This window comes from Uloborus diversus, chromosome 2 (genome assembly GCF_026930045.1).
Source record: "Uloborus diversus isolate 005 chromosome 2, Udiv.v.3.1, whole genome shotgun sequence".
In the NCBI taxonomy this organism is placed as follows: domain Eukaryota; kingdom Metazoa; phylum Arthropoda; class Arachnida; order Araneae; family Uloboridae; genus Uloborus; species Uloborus diversus.
The window spans coordinates 72,846,578-72,866,996 of record NC_072732.1 but is presented as its reverse complement, the minus strand read 5'-3'; the positions used below and the strand labels follow the sequence as shown (position 1 = coordinate 72,866,996).

The 20,419-nt window shown below is 32.2% G+C and overlaps 1 protein-coding gene across 1 annotated transcript; it reads left to right on the top strand.

Annotated features, from left to right (window-relative positions):
* The first annotated feature begins 6,042 nt into the window (after positions 1 to 6,042).
* On the top strand, positions 6,043 to 20,302 carry LOC129216363 (uncharacterized). The gene is made up of 3 exons (XM_054850576.1): positions 6,043 to 6,168; positions 12,524 to 13,433; positions 20,181 to 20,302. Exons 1-3 carry the CDS (start codon positions 6,043 to 6,045, stop codon positions 20,300 to 20,302), a joined length of 1,158 nt encoding a protein of 385 aa, XP_054706551.1.
* The last annotated feature ends 117 nt before the right edge of the window (positions 20,303 to 20,419 follow it).

Here is a 20,419-nt window from a genome sequence, read left to right as displayed (position 1 = left end):
CACTTCTGTTTAGTTGTAGTGAGAATAGCTTAAATTATTATACGTGCGTTGATTAATTATTTATAAAACTACTGGGTAATTGAACGAAAATACAGAAGAAACATGTTCAAAACTTCTTCCTGAGTGTGAGTTTTTATATGTGGTTCAGCAAGGTTGTACGCGTTACAAAACGTTTTGAAAGAAGTTGAACAAAAATAGGACCCAAAATGTTTACAAAAAAAAAAGATAATGAAATACTTGAAATATTACGGTAAATCTACTCTGCTCCACGTTGCCATTACTTTTTACATTTTAATTATTTTTTGCTGTAAAATTCTTCGGTAGTTAAAGAGAAAAAAAAATCACAAGTGTGCAGCGCCTAATTATGCCGACGATTTTACTTAATCGAGGACAGAAAGGGGGAATATGTGTTTTGAGGCGTATGTCACAGGGGTGTATTTATTTGGCGATGCAATCCTACACTTTTTCCGCTAATTTACTGTAGCTTTTATATTGACTGTAAATAATCTGCTTCACACTGGACCTGAACTTTCAACAGTATGTAGGAAATTCGTTAAGACTACTGTTTGCCAAGTGCTCCAAGGAACCACAAACTCTTCTTAAGGTTCTGGTCCAAAGAAAAATTGTATCGCTCTATGCGGGGTTCGAAAATTTACCCAAGAAGAACATATTAAACGGATGCTGATTGGAGATTGGAAGTGATCTATATAAATAAAAATGAATGTTTGTCTGTATGTCATCCATGAACTCAAAAACTACCAGGCCGATTTGGCTGAAACTTTCACCGTTTGTTACTTTTGGTACTGGAAATGTTTATAGACCAGTTTGAAAAAAATCCGATCGATAGTTCCTTTTTTATTCCAATTTAAGTCACAATCCATTGGATAAATACGAATAAAATTATCGGCTGCAGAAATTAATTCGCGTGAAAGATCTCATTGATAAAAAGTTAGCTGTTGCCATTTTTCTTGAGTTTGAGCAAATAAATTCTTTCTTTATTGTTTTATGGCTTTACATGCAACGGGGGGATTTAAACCTTTTTCTATTTTACATTTTAGCGATTGCGTGAGTACAAAATTTGAGTATAGTCACGACTTCACTTGATACCTGGACCGATTAATATGAAAATTGCTATATATATGTATTTTTCCACAGAGAAGGTGCATAATATGCTCATTGAAGACACTCGCCACCAGGTGGCACTGCAGAGTAGCAACTTCTACCCCGTTCAACCGATTGTCATGAAAATCAGTATAATGATGTATTTTTTTGTTGGCGTAGCAACGCGCGTCGGGGACAGCTAGTGCTAAATATGACAAACGTTGCTTTTGAGCGCGACTTTTCGGTTTGCGTGTTTGCTAAACCTGAAAAATGAAACCAGGTGACGGTTTCAATCAAAATTGGTTTTCAATTTTACCCCGATAAGAGCACGTTCAGGTTGAATTTTAGTATGGGTGGCTTAAAGGAGCATTTGAATATTCATTGCATTAAATACTGCTGCATTTTAAGATGTTAGTCACTTACACAGTACAAAAAAAATGAAATTTTAACTTGAAAAATATCAGCAGCCATGTCGCTAGTACTTTTACTGAAAACTCCTATTTAAGTGTAAATTTTACAGTAAGAAGGCAATAATTTTGTAGTTACAGTAATCTCCCGATTTTTGGCGGTCGGATTATCCGTGGGTCTTTTCAGATTTTTATTTTATTAAACTTATGATTGTGTTATTGTTCGCATTTGGATTTTACGTATATCTTTTATATTCAACATTGGTAAATGCAATGTACCAATCATTTTTAGTAATGATTTAAATTTAGAGTGTTAATGATATTTTTTAGCAATTGTATACACTAAGTATCCTTTTTAACTTATTACTCGGATTATCGGCGGTTGCCGTGCCACCCTACTCCGCGGATAATTGAGAGTTCACTGTAGTTGCGCTGATTGAAACTAACGACATACTCACAACGGGTTCTAAAATTAACTTCTCATTGTTCGGGTAATAGTGCACTTAGTCCTATACGGAATAATACTCGAGGGAAGAACAGGAAAGACGAAATAAATGCTTAGTACCATAAGACAAGTGTTGTACCAATTGAGTATGCAATCGTTTCCTGTTTACATTACAATTTTTAGTAAAATTTTCCTCAAAGCTTTAAAAACTATATTTCACAATAATATATTTAACTTAAATTTTCCTGATTTTTTTTTTCAGGATGTACAGAATTAAGAATTATTATACTAATGCGGACGGACCTACACTAAAAAATTCCGAAACGTTACTGGTTATTTTCGTGCTGCTTTATGCTCTTGAAGGACAGTTATGACATATAATTACAAAAAGCAGCAAGAAAATACTTACGACCAAAGAAAATACCGTCAACACTAATACAATACATCACAATTTTACGACGCTTTTGGGCTTAACAAATGAAAACGACAATTTATTAATTACTATTTTACATTCGCACACAGTTGAATCCCCACCAGATTACTTTATAGACCCTAGCTGATTCACTAAATTAAATTAAGATAACTCTAAGATGAAGCTCTTGAGAATCCGGTATTCGATGTAATTAAGAGGATTAATTTTGCTTAAGATAGGGACTACCTAACAGAATACTATTCGAGCTGGCTCCATTCCAGGTTAATTGTTTATCTCTCTCTATAAATAATTAACCCCTACCATGACATCAGCATTATTTATCATTTTTTTGTTTATTTATCCTTAGATAACACTATTGTGTATATGTGTCTGTACAAATGCAAAAACTAATGTAAAGTCAAATCTTCAAGCCTTTCTGAAGCTGCAGAAATTGTATGTTACAAATGCAAGCTTTTTCATGATAGGAACTAGTATGAAAATTTATACAATTTTTCGAATTATTTCCGTCAATACCGAACTCGATTTATACTCGAGTAATATATACCGAAAGCTCTCAAAAAATCTCCTTCATAATCTAACTGCATTATTACTTAAATGTATTTTTTTTTGGCTACGTGTTCATAATGGCTAATCTACGTAAGTCATGTAGTACACGATCCTGGGATTTTAACGGATTTTATGAGGGCAGTTTTTGTCTTTTCTAGCCCTGAGAAATATCGTTAAAAAATTGATTTTGACATTAGAGGCAGATAGGTAGATTTGTTAAATAACAAAAATCATCATGAAGTATCATTAATATTAAAATGAATCATATTCATATATTTTTTGCATTAGATGTAATCATCTATCAGTGCTTCCCAAGCTTCTTAAGCAGATTGTTGAGGAGAAAAAAGCAATAATGTTCGTGTAGCAATACGTATAAGTGCACTGTAAAAAACACCAGAGACATTCCTAGAAAATGAAGCGCAGCAAATGTGTGCATTCTGCGCTTAACAAATGTGGCAAAAACCATGGAATGTTTTCATTTAAAAGTTAGTAACATTCCTGACATTAGCCTGAAATATCCCTTACGAATTTGAAAACCTTTCAAGTAAAAGCCAGTCATGTTTTTGAAACTTATCAAGAAAATTTCGAAATGTTTATAGTATCAGGATGACCCCTAAAGAGAATGTGGCCGAAACTAAGGTATATTTGGAAGCAATTCTTCCAAAGCTACAGTATCCTTTGACCTCATTTGGGGCTCAGTCAATCTGGACGGACCGCAATTGAGACGAAAGCAAAACACTTTAGTAAAAATGCATAGTATATTTTGTCACTGTTAGCTAAAAATATTTCTTCCAACCGTGTGAAGTTGTCACAATTCTAGAACTTGTAGTACTTCAAGAAACCGTATCGCAAAAATACTTGGTTTTCACCGGTAGAAACCTATGAAGTCAGTGTAAGTAATTCGAAAAAAAAAGTCACATTTCGGAACTGTCTTCATGTCATCAATCACATTTCTCTAAAGATTTTTTTTTTATATGAATTCTAGCTAATCGTAAATATAATTCCAAAAATAAGCTCAATACTGATGGAGAAACGATAACTGGTTATCATTAAAATTTATATGACAATATTTATTCAAAGTATCGATTTAAACTTTGAGTGAATCATTAATTAAAAAACTACATTTTTCTATAATTGACTTTTTTTTTGAAATACTTTCGATATATGTTTTAAATTTAATGAGCTGCAGGTAGAGTCTTAATGACTTTAAAAGATGTTAAACCAAATGGATTTGGTATATTTTTGTGTTTTTCACCAACCAGTATATAGGTCAAGTTACCACTCTTTTCTGCTTTTAAATTTTGTCGAAAATGCTTATGCAAGACTACATACGATGTCATTGCACTTTTTCTTTGAATTCACTTTTCTTTAAGATTTCACGTTAATAAATCTATTCTGGAAAAGACTCAAAAAGCAGTTCATCAATCATTTATAGTTTTCTACAATTATTTATAGAACTTTGAGCAGGTGGGCACCAAAAAACTATTGGTGCCAACATTTGTCACTTGGGTCACCGCACAATCCATCCTCCAACAAAGATTGATTACTGTCCGCAAATCTCTGAAGATTATTTATTCTTTCACTCCGTTTAGGAGACAGTTTTACGTCATGTCATATGCCCAGAAGCTTCTTTTGTAATAAAAAATCTTATTTCTGATGCAATGAAGGAAAGAAAGTTCCGAAAGGCCTTATTGACGTTGATCTTCAGGAAATTAAATTCAAAGCATCTGGTTTTAGAATAGTACGTAAGCTTGGTGTTTTTTTTTTTTTTTTTTAACTTCTTGTGTTCTTGTTTTTAATGGAAAAATTGATTGAAATTATCGTTTCAATAACCAACTTTCAGAGGATGAATTACATTTATTACCTTGTGCGCATAGTTTTAATATCTTTACATAAAAAATTTACCTAAAAAACAAACTTTGTTTGTCTTTTAATAAGTTATTTAAATATCGTGATTGTGTATTACTGTGAAAGTAAAAAAAAAAAACCCTTCTCGTTTCCTTTTTTAATTTTTTTATTAGTCAAATATTTATACACAGCTGCCCATCTTCTCCTAGAGTGATGGTGAACCCACTTTAAATGCTGCCCCCTCCCCCGGCTGAAAATGAGAACCAACTCAAAAAAAAAGAGAAAAAAAGAAACTTAAAACAACCCCCTGGAAAATTTTAATGATGCAGTCTAAACCGTGCCTCCTCCCGTCGTAATCATCCTTTCATTATATGACAATTTTGCAAAGATACATTTTACGCTAAAACGGAAATTTATCTACATAAATATTGTGGTTATGTTTTCGTTAAAATGATGTGCATTAAGAAGCACACAAACTTAATATAAATAATTACACTTATTGTCATTTTTTTTTAATGAGAGTGTATATGCGTTTTTTTTTTTTTTTTTTTTGAAATTAGTATAGTCTTTTAAGCAACTACTTAGTTCATGGTGATCTAAAGAGCAATAAAATATTTTTAAGGTCTAAAGATAGGAAGATAGAAAAAAATAAATTGATTTTAGAAAGTTAAAGCTTTTTCTCGAGGGTTGCAGCAATATTTGTAATTATAATTTTTTGTTCAACTTTATACTTTCGTCCCTTTTTAACTTTCTTTATGACGCACTAAATAGTTTTTTTTTTAAACATGTAAAATAAAAAAGTTTAATCATTCATAGTTACCGTAGTACGGAAACAATAGTAAATAAATATTACCCAAAATAAACAAGTGTGAAGCAAAACATTTTTTTTCTCTCCGCGTATAGGGGCTAGTTCTATATTGTTTGTGATTTTGTCCATAGTGAGTTACGTAATTCTTTGAGTAAGGAGTATGTATGTTATATTCTGGAGCACTGCTGGCAGTTACCTGTCGAGTTTAGGATAAAAAAAATTTTGAAATTTTTAAGCTCCACATTTGGGATTGTATAATCTCTATTGGAATGTTATTTACTAAAATAATCAATTAAAAATTCTTTACGAATTATTTGGTAAGAATATACTTAAAATAAAAAAAAATGTTGATGCTAATTGGAAAAAGTTCGTTCTTAAAGAATCAGTGGATTTCTTCTACACGTCATGGAGAGGTGCTTCATCTTGTTGGGAATTGAATGGCCATTAATGTGACATGTTAAATGGAGTGAAACAGGAATTAGACTTTATTCTTCATGTCTACTACATCACGAACTTTCACATATCAAATATTGGTGATACAAAACTTGTAGAATTTTTTACACAAGTTGTGCTAAACAAGGTTAGATATTTCCTGTCAAAAAGCCAAATAAGTTTTATATATTTGTATATATTTTTCCAAGACTTCCAAACCTCATAGGGAAGTGTGACACAACCTGCATACTTTGGAAGCTTTATTTCGAAATTTACATTTATTAAGCCCACGCAATTAACTAAGGAACGTACATTTGATTTCTTAATTTAAATGATAACATATTTAGTACTGCAAAAAAGTATTTAAAGCTGCACTATGTTGAAATACATGATACTAAGCCCAAATATTTTATTTAGGTATTTTTTTGCCCTTCTCCAGAACAAAAATCTGGAGAAAAACATTCAAAGTGCTGTATACTTCTCTAGTAACGACTCCAAATTTTCATGTAAAAAAAAAAAATCAGCAGAAAAATAAATTACGGTTTTAGCTCAATCCATTAAAAGGATTATGTAGAAACATTACTGATGCAATTACAGAAAACCAGTTCACTCAGCAATCTAAAAGTTACCTCAGTATCATTTATTTTAAATAAAGCATCAAATTAAACAAAAAAGAAAAATATTCTAATCACGTTCCATTCGTAAAATCTTCTTTTTGACCAAGTTTCCGGTATTTCCAGTGCAAATAAATCGATTGAGCACTTATGGTTCGGTTGCGCCATCTGTTGCTGATAAATGTGAACTTTACTGTAAGTTTGTTTTGCATGGATATTTTCATAAGTTTACCTGAGTGAGAATATTTTAATAAAAATCAGACCAGACGTGAATAAATGTACCTAACATTTTTTACTGAAATTCTAATCATTTATCGAATAATGAATGAATCTTCAATTGGTAAGAAAATAATTGCACATTTTTTATCAAAGTGCTTCCAAAATTAAAAAAAAAAAAAAATTAAAATTCCGTGAACCAAAAAAAATTGAATTTAAAGTTATTTACAATGCTTATCTATTTTCCTTAAAAAACATACATTTCAATTTCAAAATCCTCTCAAATGCATCTTGTGAAAGGTTAAAAGATTTATCTCAATCAAAACAAATAAATACATAAATAAATAAATAATAAATTCATGTTTAAAAAAAATGCTGCAGCCTTATCAACCAAAAAATAATAATAATTTTATGTCAAATTTGCATTTTGGTATTTTTCAAAACACAATTATTTATGTGCACTAAATTGTTTCCAAAATATATTTTTTTTTTCGTTTGAATATCATTTGGCGTATCACTTCAACTTTATTTTCTTTTTTTTTTGTTTTTTTTTTAAGTTAGAACATTAGTAGTATTGTCATATTATTCACAACAGCAATTCCACATAACATGGAAATTTGGTGTGAAAAAAAAATTGAAAAAATGTCTCAACTTGTTTGTTGTCCTCAGTATTAACTGAATTTTACAAGTTATTACATGGTAACTCCGGCTGAACCATTTTCTTTTCGTAAGATAACTTGTTTTATGAGCTCACATTCGGGTGAATTTTCTCTCTGCTGAAAAGTATTTTTAAACGCGGATATTTTTATTGTTGTATCCTGTTTCTGCTAACTAGTTAAATTTTTTCGGAAAGATTCATTCCACAAGAAGGCAATTATTTTAATACGTTTTTAAGTTTCTCCTTAAAATATTTGAAAGGAGGATAGTCAAATCATTGAACCACGAAAAATTAAACCTTTTAACGTTTGCAAATTGTATAGGTGGTAAATTAAAACATTGTTACTGTTTCTTCCACTCATTTATGTAACAAAAATAAATTATAAAGCAATTTTTTTTTTTTAAGCATTCCATTTGGAAAATAAGCATATTTATCCTGTAACGTGAGTCAAGCGTATTGTGAGCCACAACTAATACTAGATAACATTAAATTCTTTATGGTATCTTTAGTATCCTAATGTTATTTTAGGGGCTAACGGGAGGTTAGCTTTTATACACACGCCTACATATGATTAATTATACTATTGACATTAATTTAAAAGCATCCTTTTAGCATTTATTAGTGAAGATTAGCATTTATGCACACACATACATATGATTAATTATACTACTGACATTAATTAAAAAGCATAATTTTACTTAGTATATTGTTTGGTATTGTTTTAGTTATTGCAAAAGTCAACTTTTGGCCATAGAATTTCTAATATATTTACATTATGTGTTCCACTTTAACATTTTGCCTTCTGTAGTTCTAAAAGGCACTTTCTACCAATTAAAAAACAAGTTTTTAAAATAAGGCAACTGTAACAGGATAATGTCAGAAAAGGTGCCGAAAAAGATTGTGAACAGAAACATTTTCTCCGGAGAAAGGAGTTATAGGAAGAGGGAAATTGAAAAGCTTCAGAATTTTTATTGAACAATTCAAGATGATTTAAAAAATAAAGAAAGAATAATTTCAAGGGAAAAAAGTGGATCAATTCAGACTTCTTAAAAATGACCTCAACAAGAACACAAACGTGTAAGTACACAAGGAAAGGCAAAATTTAATCCTCGCCTCGTCGCAAAGTTGTAGTCTGAAGAAAGTTATTTAGCAGTAAATGCAATGCGGATTTGTGAAGAAGCTTTCATTGCCCAGGAAACTCACCCAAAGAAAATAGTTTTATCCCTATTAAATCTGAGCTTAAAGAATTTTATGAAAATAGTGAGTTGACCAGATTAGTTTTAAGGGAAAATATGTAGTTTACAGTTTCGAAAAACTTGAATTTTATTCTTACTTGACCAATTTAAAAACCCACCATTCATCAGTCGTAGTTGATAAAAGTAAGTTCCTTGAAGAGACTACGTCTAATATCCTACAATTATTACAACCATTACACAATATTAAATGCTATGATTGGCTTTATCTGGAATTCCTTAGTATATTTTCACCTGTAAAAGTTATCAGTTGTATGAAGATCAACGTAGGATCAGAAATCACTGCAATGCAAAGTAGAGAAAATTACTGGAAGTTGCTTGAAAACAAAAACAAAATATTTTATCCTCTTTGAGGAATTATGCACTGGAAACTCAATTGTTTATTAATTCAAGTTGATTTTTTACATCAAAATGATATTTTGCACTTGTACTACTGTTTAAGCTTTTTGCTTTGAAAAGCTTCCCGCCAAACAGGATAAACAATTTAAAGAATCTATCCATATTTCTGAGGAGTTGATAGTGGGAGGAGGTTCTAATAAGAGTAGATGTGATGAAAGAGGAGAAGAGGAAGGATGATAGTTTGGCAGATACTTGGCGGGCAAAGTAGATATCATAACTTTTTAAGGCTGAGGGTTTTCGGGTTTAGGATGAAGGCTTTCTTTTTTATGAGGAAAAGTTAAAAGTTTTCTTGGCGGGGAAATTTTTACAACAGGGTTGTTTTTGATGAGATAGGTGTTACTGCTGTGACGAATTATGATGTATCATGAATTGTACTTGAAAAGGCACTCTTTTAAGTCAATGTTCACGTTTAGATGTTCAGTGATATTCAGAACATGTTATAAATAAATGAAAATCTCAATAATTTGTAAGATAATGGTAGAAATCATTTCTGGCTGATTAACAATGTGATAAAATAATTTTAGCAACTGTGTAGTAGACTGTTTTCAGACAGAAGAATTTACTAAAATTGATTACGCGTCTGTACAAACTCTGGTGAGGGAAATATCTTTGCGGTCTGGTCATGGAACCGGTTCATTGACGGCAACCTTCCCCTATATTGATTCAAAATGCAAATAGCTGTGTACATAAATAACTACAAAAAATACAGTAAAACATTCGTTTTGCAAAATATTAAAATAACTATAGAGGATTAAGTACGGAATACCAGAAGCTGGTTTGTATATAACGTTTACATCCTATGAAATACTTTTAAGAACAAACCTTTACTTTAAACTGATATTTCCAAGAACTATTGGCTGTGACTTTTCAAATGGATACCAATAATTAACACTCAAAATATGATCAGCTGTGTTATTGCTGACAATTATTATTCAAATTAATTAAATAAGCTATTAATAAATAAATATACTGAAATATTTTAATTTGTTGAATATATGCGCAACTCTAGATGGAAAAATATGTATTCTCCGAGACTGACACAGCATAAAGTTTCATTGAACTTTATTATCGAATGTTTTTTTGTTTGTTTTTTAACAGTTCATTTAACATAGACGTTTTTCAAGTGCTGTTGCTCAAAATTAATTCATAAAATATTTACATTTGCGAAATAAATAAAACAACTATAAATGTGAACATATTGATTCTTCGAAACTTAAACTACATAATATTTCAATATTAACTCCAGTAAGAGATTTCTCTTCCTATGAAACATTTTTGAGAACTCATACTATAATTTTAAACAGATATTTCTGATAAAATCGCGCTCGCGAATTATCGAATAACTATCAATGACGACAATTCAAAACATTTGCATCTGTACGAATAAATATACAACAATAGAGAAAAATAATACTTTTTATCTGAACTTGACCTAACATGACGTTTCATTAATTACCCTACTATTTCAGAATTTTATTATATGTACTATGAAACAACTTTTCTTCCTTAAAAAAATTATTTAAAATAGACATTATTCAAATACTACTGCCCGTAATTAAATGAGAAAAAATTTCATTTGTAAAATATATATTACAAGTATAGTGGGAAAGATATAGATTCTTCAAACTGAAACCACATAATACCACATAAAACTAAGAATCAAAGAATTGAATACGAAAGACTGTAAAAATATTTGAATTTATATGAATTATGAAAAATTCTCTTGTTTCTTTGAAATTTCAAGCCCAGTGCAGTTCGTGCGATAAATAGCGCGAGTCGAGAAATTAAAATTGAAGATGCAAACCAAAATTGAGCTAGGGAAACAAGCAAGTCAGTGCTTCCAGGATGACGTCAGAGACTCGTTTTTTGCCTCTTTTAGCCAAGAAGTGGCAAAAGTGGAAGATCAAAGAGATAGTAATTAAAAACTCTAAAGAAAACGTTAAAGTAAGGTTGACCACCTGTTGCGTATGAACTAAGTAGGGTTGCCAGGGGCTAAAAGGTTGATACAATTTTTGGAAAATCGATGAGGGTAAATTACTTATTTTTGGGCCCTTTTTAGCCTCTGGCAAACCTGCTTACGTACCGGAAAAAGGTAAGCAACCTTACTTTAGCACTTTATGGTTTATACTATGGTTATGATTATTACAGCTTATACTCTTCATTTATGACAACTATCTCTGGAAAATTGATTGGGGGTATATTATCTCCTTCATTGAAAAGATTTTATCCCCCGATAACCCTGATTAGGGAGCCGAAAAGGGTAGGCAACCTTAGTTTAGCATTTTATTTCCATTTTTTACGTTTCATTTATGAAAAAGATTTTCGGAAACTTTATGAGGGTAAATTATTCATTTTTAGGCACCTTTCAACCATTGGGAACCCTGATTAGTTCACGTAAAAGAGGTCGAAATTCTTATTTTCACCTTTTATTTACAACTTTTACTCTTCGTATATGGTAACAATTTTAGGAAACTCGATGAGGGTAGGTCAAGAGTAGTAGGATCTTAGACTATAGGCTTAGATACCTTAATTTCACACTTCACGGTTTTCTTCAAACTTTCTTCTTACATAATACTAGAAATCAACCTGTTTTCTCTAACACTTTTCACGTTATATCGGCTTGACTTTTCAAAAGTTTTAACAGGCTCAAAACAGAAAATAAAATATCTTGTCTTACTGTTTTCCCTGTCTCACTAGACCCACTCCTTGCTTAAATTTAAAAGAAGAAGAAAAAAAACACATTATCATGAAAAATTATCATATAAGCTTTGTGCTACAATATGATTAAAGTGAAAAACAACATAAATAAAGCACAAATATTGGAGAAGATGCAGCATATAGCTATTTCAAGGCTACAATGGAGCCTATTCATTAGTGCAGAAACTCACCAACACAACCAAAAGTGGCGAGAGAACTGACAAGTACCAAGTGAACACCGGTATTTATACCAAAGAGGACCAACCAATTAAGAATACGGGAACAAGACATCAAACAAGCAATCAGCGAACAGCATGTACACTCCGGGCTCAAAGCAGGGGGCACAACTAATCAGAAGCCAGGAGACAAAAAGAGTGCGAGACAGCGAAGATACAGGAAAGGCAATTATAGAAATTGCTTCCAAATATCATGAAAAAATGAAGTGCTGGAAAAATCATTGATAAGAGAATAAGAATTTTTCCAAATGTAGTAAGCTTCCCAGAAATCGAGGTCATAAACCGAAGAACATTTACGAATAATCTTTGCAGATGAAAAATCAAAACAGTGACCAGAAGTCCAACAATGCTGAGCGATGGAAGAACGAGCAAGTTCTTTACGTTTATTTTCGCAAATAATGCTGATAATGTTTCTGGTGTTTTCCCTCAGGTGAATCAAAATGTTGTTCTTAATCTTTCTTCCAAACACTTGACTTCAAATCAGCTTAATGCTCTCAAACTTAATAACAATTTTGCTTCTTGTTCAAAACCTTCTTTTCCTAAGTTGGTTGCTCCAGTTGAGAAAGCCTTTAGATTTAGTGCTCTCACTGCTTCTCAAAAGGACTCTATTAGGCATATCATTGCCAATACTGTGGATTTTAATTCCAAATTGACTTCAAATACTTTTAGCAAGCATGCTAATTCTTCCATCAAAGTTTTGTGTTCTGATCCTGTTCTAGTTGTAACTAAGGCTGACAAAGGTGGCCAAATTGTTATTCTTGACAAAAGTTCATATTTAGATAAATGTAATGAGCTAATTGATGTTAGTCCTTATGTGACACTTCACAAAGACCCTCGTATTAGAAAGTTTAACCTTATTAAAAATGTTGTGAAATATTTTCCTATCATCAGCGAGTCTTCAAAAAGGTCTTTAACTCCTTCTGTTGCACACTGTGCCAGGTTTTATACTCTACCAAAGGTTCATAAACCCGACATTCCTCTTAGGCCTATTGTTTCAAGCAGTGGTACTGCTTCATATAAACTAGCTAAGTATTTAGTTTCTAGCTTCCCTTTTTATTTGGTTAGCAACTCTTTGACTGTCAGAAATTTAGTTCATTTTGTACAGAAGTTACGTTATTTTAAGCCTCATGGTATAACGATGGCTTCTTTTGACGTGAAATCACTTTTCACTAATGTACCGGTTATTGGGGTATTGGATTGTTTTAAATTGAGACTCCAAGAGCATCATTTTTCTAGTTTTGGGATTGATGAACTTGTTTCACTTACTCGTGCTTGTCTTGAGCAGAATACTTTTGTGTTCAATGGTACTTACTTTTGCATGTCTGAAGGTTTAGCAATGGGTAATCCTTTGAGTCCTATTTTAAGTGACATTTATATGCACTATTTTGAGACTAAACTTTTTGAAACCATAACGTTTCCGTTTTATGTTCGTTACGTTGATGATTGCTTTGTTTTGCTTGGCCAAAATCAGGCTGATAATGAACTTTTACTTTCTACTCTAAATTATATCGATCCTTGCATCCAATTCACTATTGAAATGGAAACTGATAGTTCTCTTTCATTTTTAGACGTCTTCGTTACTAAAAGTAATGATGAATTTATGACTTCGGCGTTTCGTAAGCCTTTTGCTGTTACACTACTTCCTCACAAATGTTCTTCTCATCCTCCAAACCAAAAGTTGGCCTCATTCAAGGCTTTGGTGTTTCGTGCTTTGAACATTTGTTCTTCCTCCAATTCTTTAAATGCAGAGCTTTCTTATCTTAAAGCAGTGGCTTTCGATCGTGGTTATTCTCCTAGCATCATTGATTCAATTTATAATAAGTTAATTAAGCCCTCTCATTCTGAAAAGGTTTCTACTTCCATTGCTTCGTATACTATTGTTTTACCTTACTATCCGAAAGTTAGTCATCAAGTTGCAAAGATTTTGAAGAAATTTGGTTTCGATACAGCTTTTTCTCCAGTTAATGAGGTTAAATTTACAATCTTAAAGGACCCCATTGATTACCATAGCAACTGGGGTATTTATAGCATCTCCTGCAAGTGTGAACTTGGTTACGTTGGACAGACTACACGTGCTCTCAAGCACCGTCTGAAAGAGCACGAAAATTATGTTAAACATAAAGAACTTGCTCGTTCTTCCATCGCTCAGCATTGTTGGACTTCTGGTCAATGTTTTGATTTTTCATCTGCAAAGATTATTCGAAAATGTTCTTCGGTTTATGACCTCGATTTCTGGGAAGCTTACTATATTTGGAAAAATTCTTATTCTCTTTTCAATGATTTTTCCAGCACTCCATTTTTTCATGATATTTGGAAGCAATTTCTATAATTGCCTTTCCTCTTTCTTCGCTGTCTCGTACTCTTTTTGTCTCCTGGCTTCTGATTGGTTGTCTCTCCCCCTGCTTTGAGCCCGGAATGTACATGCTGTTCGCTGATTGGTTGTTTTATGTCTTGTTCTTGTATTCTTATTGGTTGGCCCTCTTTGGTATAAATACCGGTGTCCACTTGGTTCTTGTCATTTCTCTCGCAACTTTTGGATGTGTTGGTGTGCTTTCTGGACTGATGAAGAAGCTCCATTGATAGCCTTGAAAATAGCTATATGCTGTATCTTCTCCAATATTTGTGCTTTATTTACGTTGTTTTTCACTTTAATCACATTATCAATTTAACTGATATTCCTAGAAAATATAAAACTGTTTACATTATTTTTCCTTCAAAGTATCATGTTATGCAACATTTTTTGAGATTTGGAAATCACAATGCACATCAATTTAAACACCGACCTTCGTCAACGTTAGGATGCATTTAGATTGCTGTATTTCTTACGATAAAAAGTAAAATTTGCGTGGTTTCTTTGGACACTATTTAACAAAAACCTTTTCAGTGTTATGTAAACTTTCTTTCTGTTAAAAAGTTAAATTATCCTACAGGTGCAAATATATATCTTTTGTTAGCGGTTCAAAACAAATAACTAAATTCTAAAATACTAGGGGACTCTGCCCCCTGCTCGTTAACGCTCACCAACACCCGAAAATTGCTTCGCAATCTTATTTGATCAGCAAGGATTTAAATTGTCAATTAGAAAGAAAAAGATTAAAAATGCATTATCAGCTTCCTTTGGATCGAAAAGCACACATTCCCAGAGTTTAAAAATAACTCAGTGCCGTAAGGGCTAAGGGGCTCCGGAGCATTGCAAAACTGCAGTTTTGTACGTTTGAAAAGTCGCTTTCATATTCATGGTCTCTAGTAATATATTTTGCTCTTTAGCTCGGGGCTTGAATTGAGTTGAGCCTAAGATTTTTCGTTAAAATCGAAACCCTTAAATTTTGTGAACAAGAAAGAAGAATCCTGCGAATCAAAAAGACGTATCTATGCCAACGACAAGTAAATCTTGAATAATTTTAATGGAGGTGCGACTATTCCAGCTTGAATTTTAACGGCTTGTAACTTTTTATCATTTGGAGATAGAAACTAAGTTTTGCGACCACAGGTCGAGTTAGATCTGTAGTAAAAAAAAATCCGCTCTTTTCAGTAGTGTCAAAAACAAAACTAAGGGACAATTCCTTCGCTTTTTACTGATAGATTTAATGCCTAAAAAGTAGAGCCTAAATTTATCGAAACCTAAAAAAGTTCGAGCTAAATTCGCAAATAACTCCAGCCGCATTTAAGTTAGAGCATTGAAACAAATTGCGTAGAATGCGAAAAATTCTATCTTTTCCAACGATAAATAATATTAATATGTGCAAGTAATTTTCACCCCTTTGATAGTCAATAGTAGGCAATTTACGCGAAATTTAAGCTTAAAAATTAATTACAAAAAAATTAATTATGATTTTAAAAAATAAAAACCCAGGTGCACACCCCCGTGGCTCGACGTAATTTTCTACAAAATTTCAAGGCTGTAAGTTTTACGTCTACAGTACCTTTGAATAAATTTTGGCGGCAGCTTTCATTTCATCATCCGAATGGTATCGTTGCTTTGAAAGTTCTTGTTTCATGGGATGAAAAACATCGGAGTCAGGAGATGAAAGGTTTAGGCGGCTAGGGAAGGTGATCCCGCACTTCCCACATGAATTTGGGCTTCCCTCGTGCTCAAAGTTGTCGATATCTGCGCGTCCATTCTCAAATATGTTGCACCATTTCACGATAGCTTAACATGATATTGCATTTTCACCATACACTTCATGCAGTGTATGGTGTGTACAGTACATTGAGCAGTAGCCCATAAATTTCAGTGCAGTTGCATCTTTTTGTCCACAAAATCAAATCACTGCACGCGTTTTCAATTTGGACGCTACTTGCAGCTGTCGTGACATGTTTGCGACAGATTATCATTAAAACTAAACTTGCCTCGGGGAAGCCGTTACGTCACACAATAAAAGTACCTGTCTGAAGTATTGCTACAGAGTTTAATCAAAATTGTCTTGGAACATATTTTCGTAGTACTACAACTAACTTTCTGACTTACCTACGTACATCGTCTAAAAATTTGTGAACAGCCTCTGTGCATATGCTTGCATCAGCCTTGAAATAAGGGTTGATTTTTTAAACAAAAATGAATTTATCGTTATTATTGTTTTCCGTTGATTTTTGGAACCATTAAAAACAACAACAAAACTGCCGTCACACAAAAAGGTTCGGGATCAGAATTTCAAAAACATCTCCAGAAACTTTTTACTTCAAAAGTTACCAAACACATTTTTTAGAACAACTTAAGCTTTTGCATTATGAGTGCACAAATTATTTACCTGTAAGCAAGAGTTAAGTATAGAAACTGAAACTCAATGTTATCTTTTTAAAATTATGACTATATTATGATTACAAAACAAAATTTATCATCATTATTATTTTTCTTTGACTTTAGGAACAATTGAAGACAACAATTTAACTTCCGTCACGAAAAAAAGGTTCAGGATCAGCTTTTCAAACCTTCTCATAAAATATGTAACTTTAAAAATTACCAACCACATTATTTAGAACAACATACATTTTTGCATTATGGGTACACTAATTATTTACTTTTCAGCAAGAATTGCGTCTCAAAGTTTAATGTTTTCTTTTAAAACTCTTGACTGCATAACAGCGAAGAACATCAACATATACTGCACATAGCCATTTCTTTGAATACATTTCAGAACATTTATTTGCTCAACACCCAACGAACCCAACGCTTGTTTATTTCTGTATAAAATGACATCGAAATAACGAAGTAACTTCAGGTCAATTACCTGACAACATCAAATGTCTTAGATATGTTACATGCTATCATCGCATAATCTGTCAAAAGCTTAAACTTATTCCTACGCTCAAAATTTCCGTTTCTTTCCTTCGCCCTATTGAAAATATCAAGCTCAGGGTTTATCGATTCTCGCTTGAAGCCACAAGCAGGAATTCCTATCTAAATATTCGATTAGTTTCTGTGCAAGAGATCAATATTGCTTTTGGAGGCAAAATCTACACAGATGTCCTGTCTTTTTCTCATTTTTGTCGTTAGAAATTCGTAGTTGGTAGGAATCAGAAAATTTAAGTCTCGGTATTTTGCCGAGTTCTCAAGGTTTCGTTTCTCTTTCTAAAATCTCAGAAATAGAAACCTCTCAAAAATGTGTATTAATTTTCTGTCAGGACGAAATTACTTTTCTGAAACATACAATTCGATAAAGTATAGCGTGACTTTTCTTTTTGCATGTTTCTTTTGTTTTTGAAAGCCTTGATAAGACAGGAGTCTAATCTACAATAATTTCGTAAGTTCAAAAAATTGGTAGGATTGAACATCCCTAATAAATTTCTATTGTAAATGTATTTTTTTTTTTGAAAGTTATTTCTTGTCAATTTTATTTACATTTAATGTCAATTTTACTGTCGGGGAAAAATATATACTTCCAGAAGTATATTCTTTAAAAGATTCGGTAATAATATTTATACGTAACATTATTTTAGAAGTACAGAGATATTTTTATTAAAGTTCAACCAGTTTTATCCGACTACCCCACAAAAGAAAAATAAAGAAGAAAATAGGATGGAAAAAGCCTAATTACTTATTTTATTGTAGCTAAAAGGAAAATGAAGTAAAAAAAAATTAAAAAAAAGACGGGCCCTAAAAAAAGAGGACAAAAGAAAATTAAGTAAAATAATTTACTAGATGTTGAAAAAGTAAACGTTGGAAAGTAGGTTTTTAGAAGGTTTTGAGATGGGAAAACACTTCTACATCTGTCTGTCCCTCCAACCCCCTATCAATTTTGAGGAAATAATTAAAGTTAACCGTTTCTTGTTCGAAAGATTTCGGTTAGATGCACTTTATTTCCAATTGACTTTTGAAATCCCCCCCCCCCAAAAAAGCGACTTATACGAAGAAATGCAAGAGTAATATGGATTCAAATTTTAAAGGTGGATTGGCTTTGAACAAAGTTTGCTGGAAAAAGCTCGTAACTAAAATTATGTTTAAAAAAGTTCAAAAACAACTGTAGAATGTTAACATTAATGCCTACGGAGAAAGTGTTGTCGTTGTTTTCGTGTGACAACAGGGCTGGAAATGTGGTGTGCGCTGCTTCACTTTTCCAACTGTACCATAATTTGGTGTGAAGTCTGACTTCCGCAGCATACACATGCCTAAAGACCCGTTTATAGGGTAGGCAACTATTTACAGCACAACACATTCACACAATGATTTCCTCGTGAAGATTACGTTTTCTTTATAACTTTTGCCCTTTGCAAACAATACTTCGGCATTGTGAAAAAGTAGCCACTTATGACTATGGATTAGCATGTACAATGTAACCTCGATTTAACGATTGTTAAGGGACTGGAAAACATTATCGTTAAATCAAGGAGCTTAAAAACTCATTGTAGTGAAATCCGCACCAGTGAAATGTATCATTATATTGAGGGTATCGTTAATCAGGTATCGTTAATCAAAGTTATACTGTATTTTCGAAATAACAGAAAATCATTATTGAGCGAATGGAGGCTTAAGGCATTAAACTATAATTTACTATAGCACGAAATATCCAACGTTGTTTAGCACAAATAAACATAACATTGAGTACACGTGTTTCAGGGTTTCCAGGAACCCCTTTTTCAATTCTAAGTTGTGATCTTTGGCTGTGAAGACATCCGGAAAAAAAGAAACTACGTGTTTTTACCGGATACTTTTGCATACAAGAGCTCATAATTTTGATTTAAAAAAGGACTTCCTGGACCACAAAACACGCGTGTTTATTGGTCTGCTTATTTGTACTAAACAACATTGGAATTTTTTTGTTATTTCTCAGCAAAAAGGGATTTATTTATTTCATTATTTAATATACTTGATATCAGCAAAAGTCTCTAGGAAACTGGATCTGAGAAACAGTTAGACGTGGCATACGAAAAGCACAAACACATATTTCCTCATCAATAGATAATTGTTATTTGCTCATGAATAATTCAGAATTAGTTATAGGAAATTTCCACTAAAGCTTCCGTTCATTTATTCTGGATGACTTAAGGATTCCGGGAACATAATGGACGTTTCATATTAGCACATTGAAGCTTTTTAGATAAGGAGAGAATTATCTGCAACAACAATGGCGGTAACCATCCCAATGGACTCACTGTTATCACTTTTGGCGACGCGTAATGCTTGAAACGTGATCTGGGATTACAAGCCACTGGAGGGGAAAATTTCTCCACACTTCTGGCGTTAGCTTGATGCTTGAACATTCATCAGTCATTAAGGAAATTGGAAACTTTTGCCACGCTCATCAACTTGCCCTTTTATTGTCCCCAAAAGTATATCCTGGACACTTTAGTTCAAGGAAGATGTATGATAAGTAAAAAAAGTTCTTCAATGTATTACTATTTTGTTAACGCAGGTTTAATGCTTGCTTATAGAAAAATAGAGTACGTTTCGTTAAAAAAATATAATTACAATTTATTTTAGGATTAGTGATATACAAAGGTGTGGTGATATACTACGGTTTTGTGCCAGATTCCTCAGTAAGGTTTACTTTTACGTTTACTCAAGGTTTAGTAAAAAGTATTCGTTTACTTTATCATTAAGACATACTTGATTTTCTTAAGTGTTTAAACTATATATTACATAAAACTAGGTTTTAGACATGCATATTGTAACTTGCAAACAGAATCTGAGAAGGAGATTGAAGTTATTTCACGTCTTCACACCTTGTTTACTTTAATTCTATACGTAAGGGAATTTGATGATGTTATTTGATATATATATATATATATATATATATATATATATATATATATATATATATATATATATATATATATATATATATATATATATATATATATATATATATATATATATATATATAATAAC

Excerpts from the sequence above, each read along its gene's own strand:
- LOC129216363 (XM_054850576.1), top strand. The coding sequence starts at position 6,043 with ATGTTAAATGGAGTGAAACAGGAATTAGACTTTATTCTTCATGTCTAC. Across the intron at positions 6,169-12,523 it reads CACAAGTTGTGCTAAACAAG|GTGAATCAAAATGTTGTTCT; the intron begins GTTAGATATTTC and ends GTTTTCCCTCAG. Across the intron at positions 13,434-20,180 it reads GTCTGAAGGTTTAGCAATGG|GTTTTAGACATGCATATTGT; the intron begins GTAATCCTTTGA and ends ACATAAAACTAG.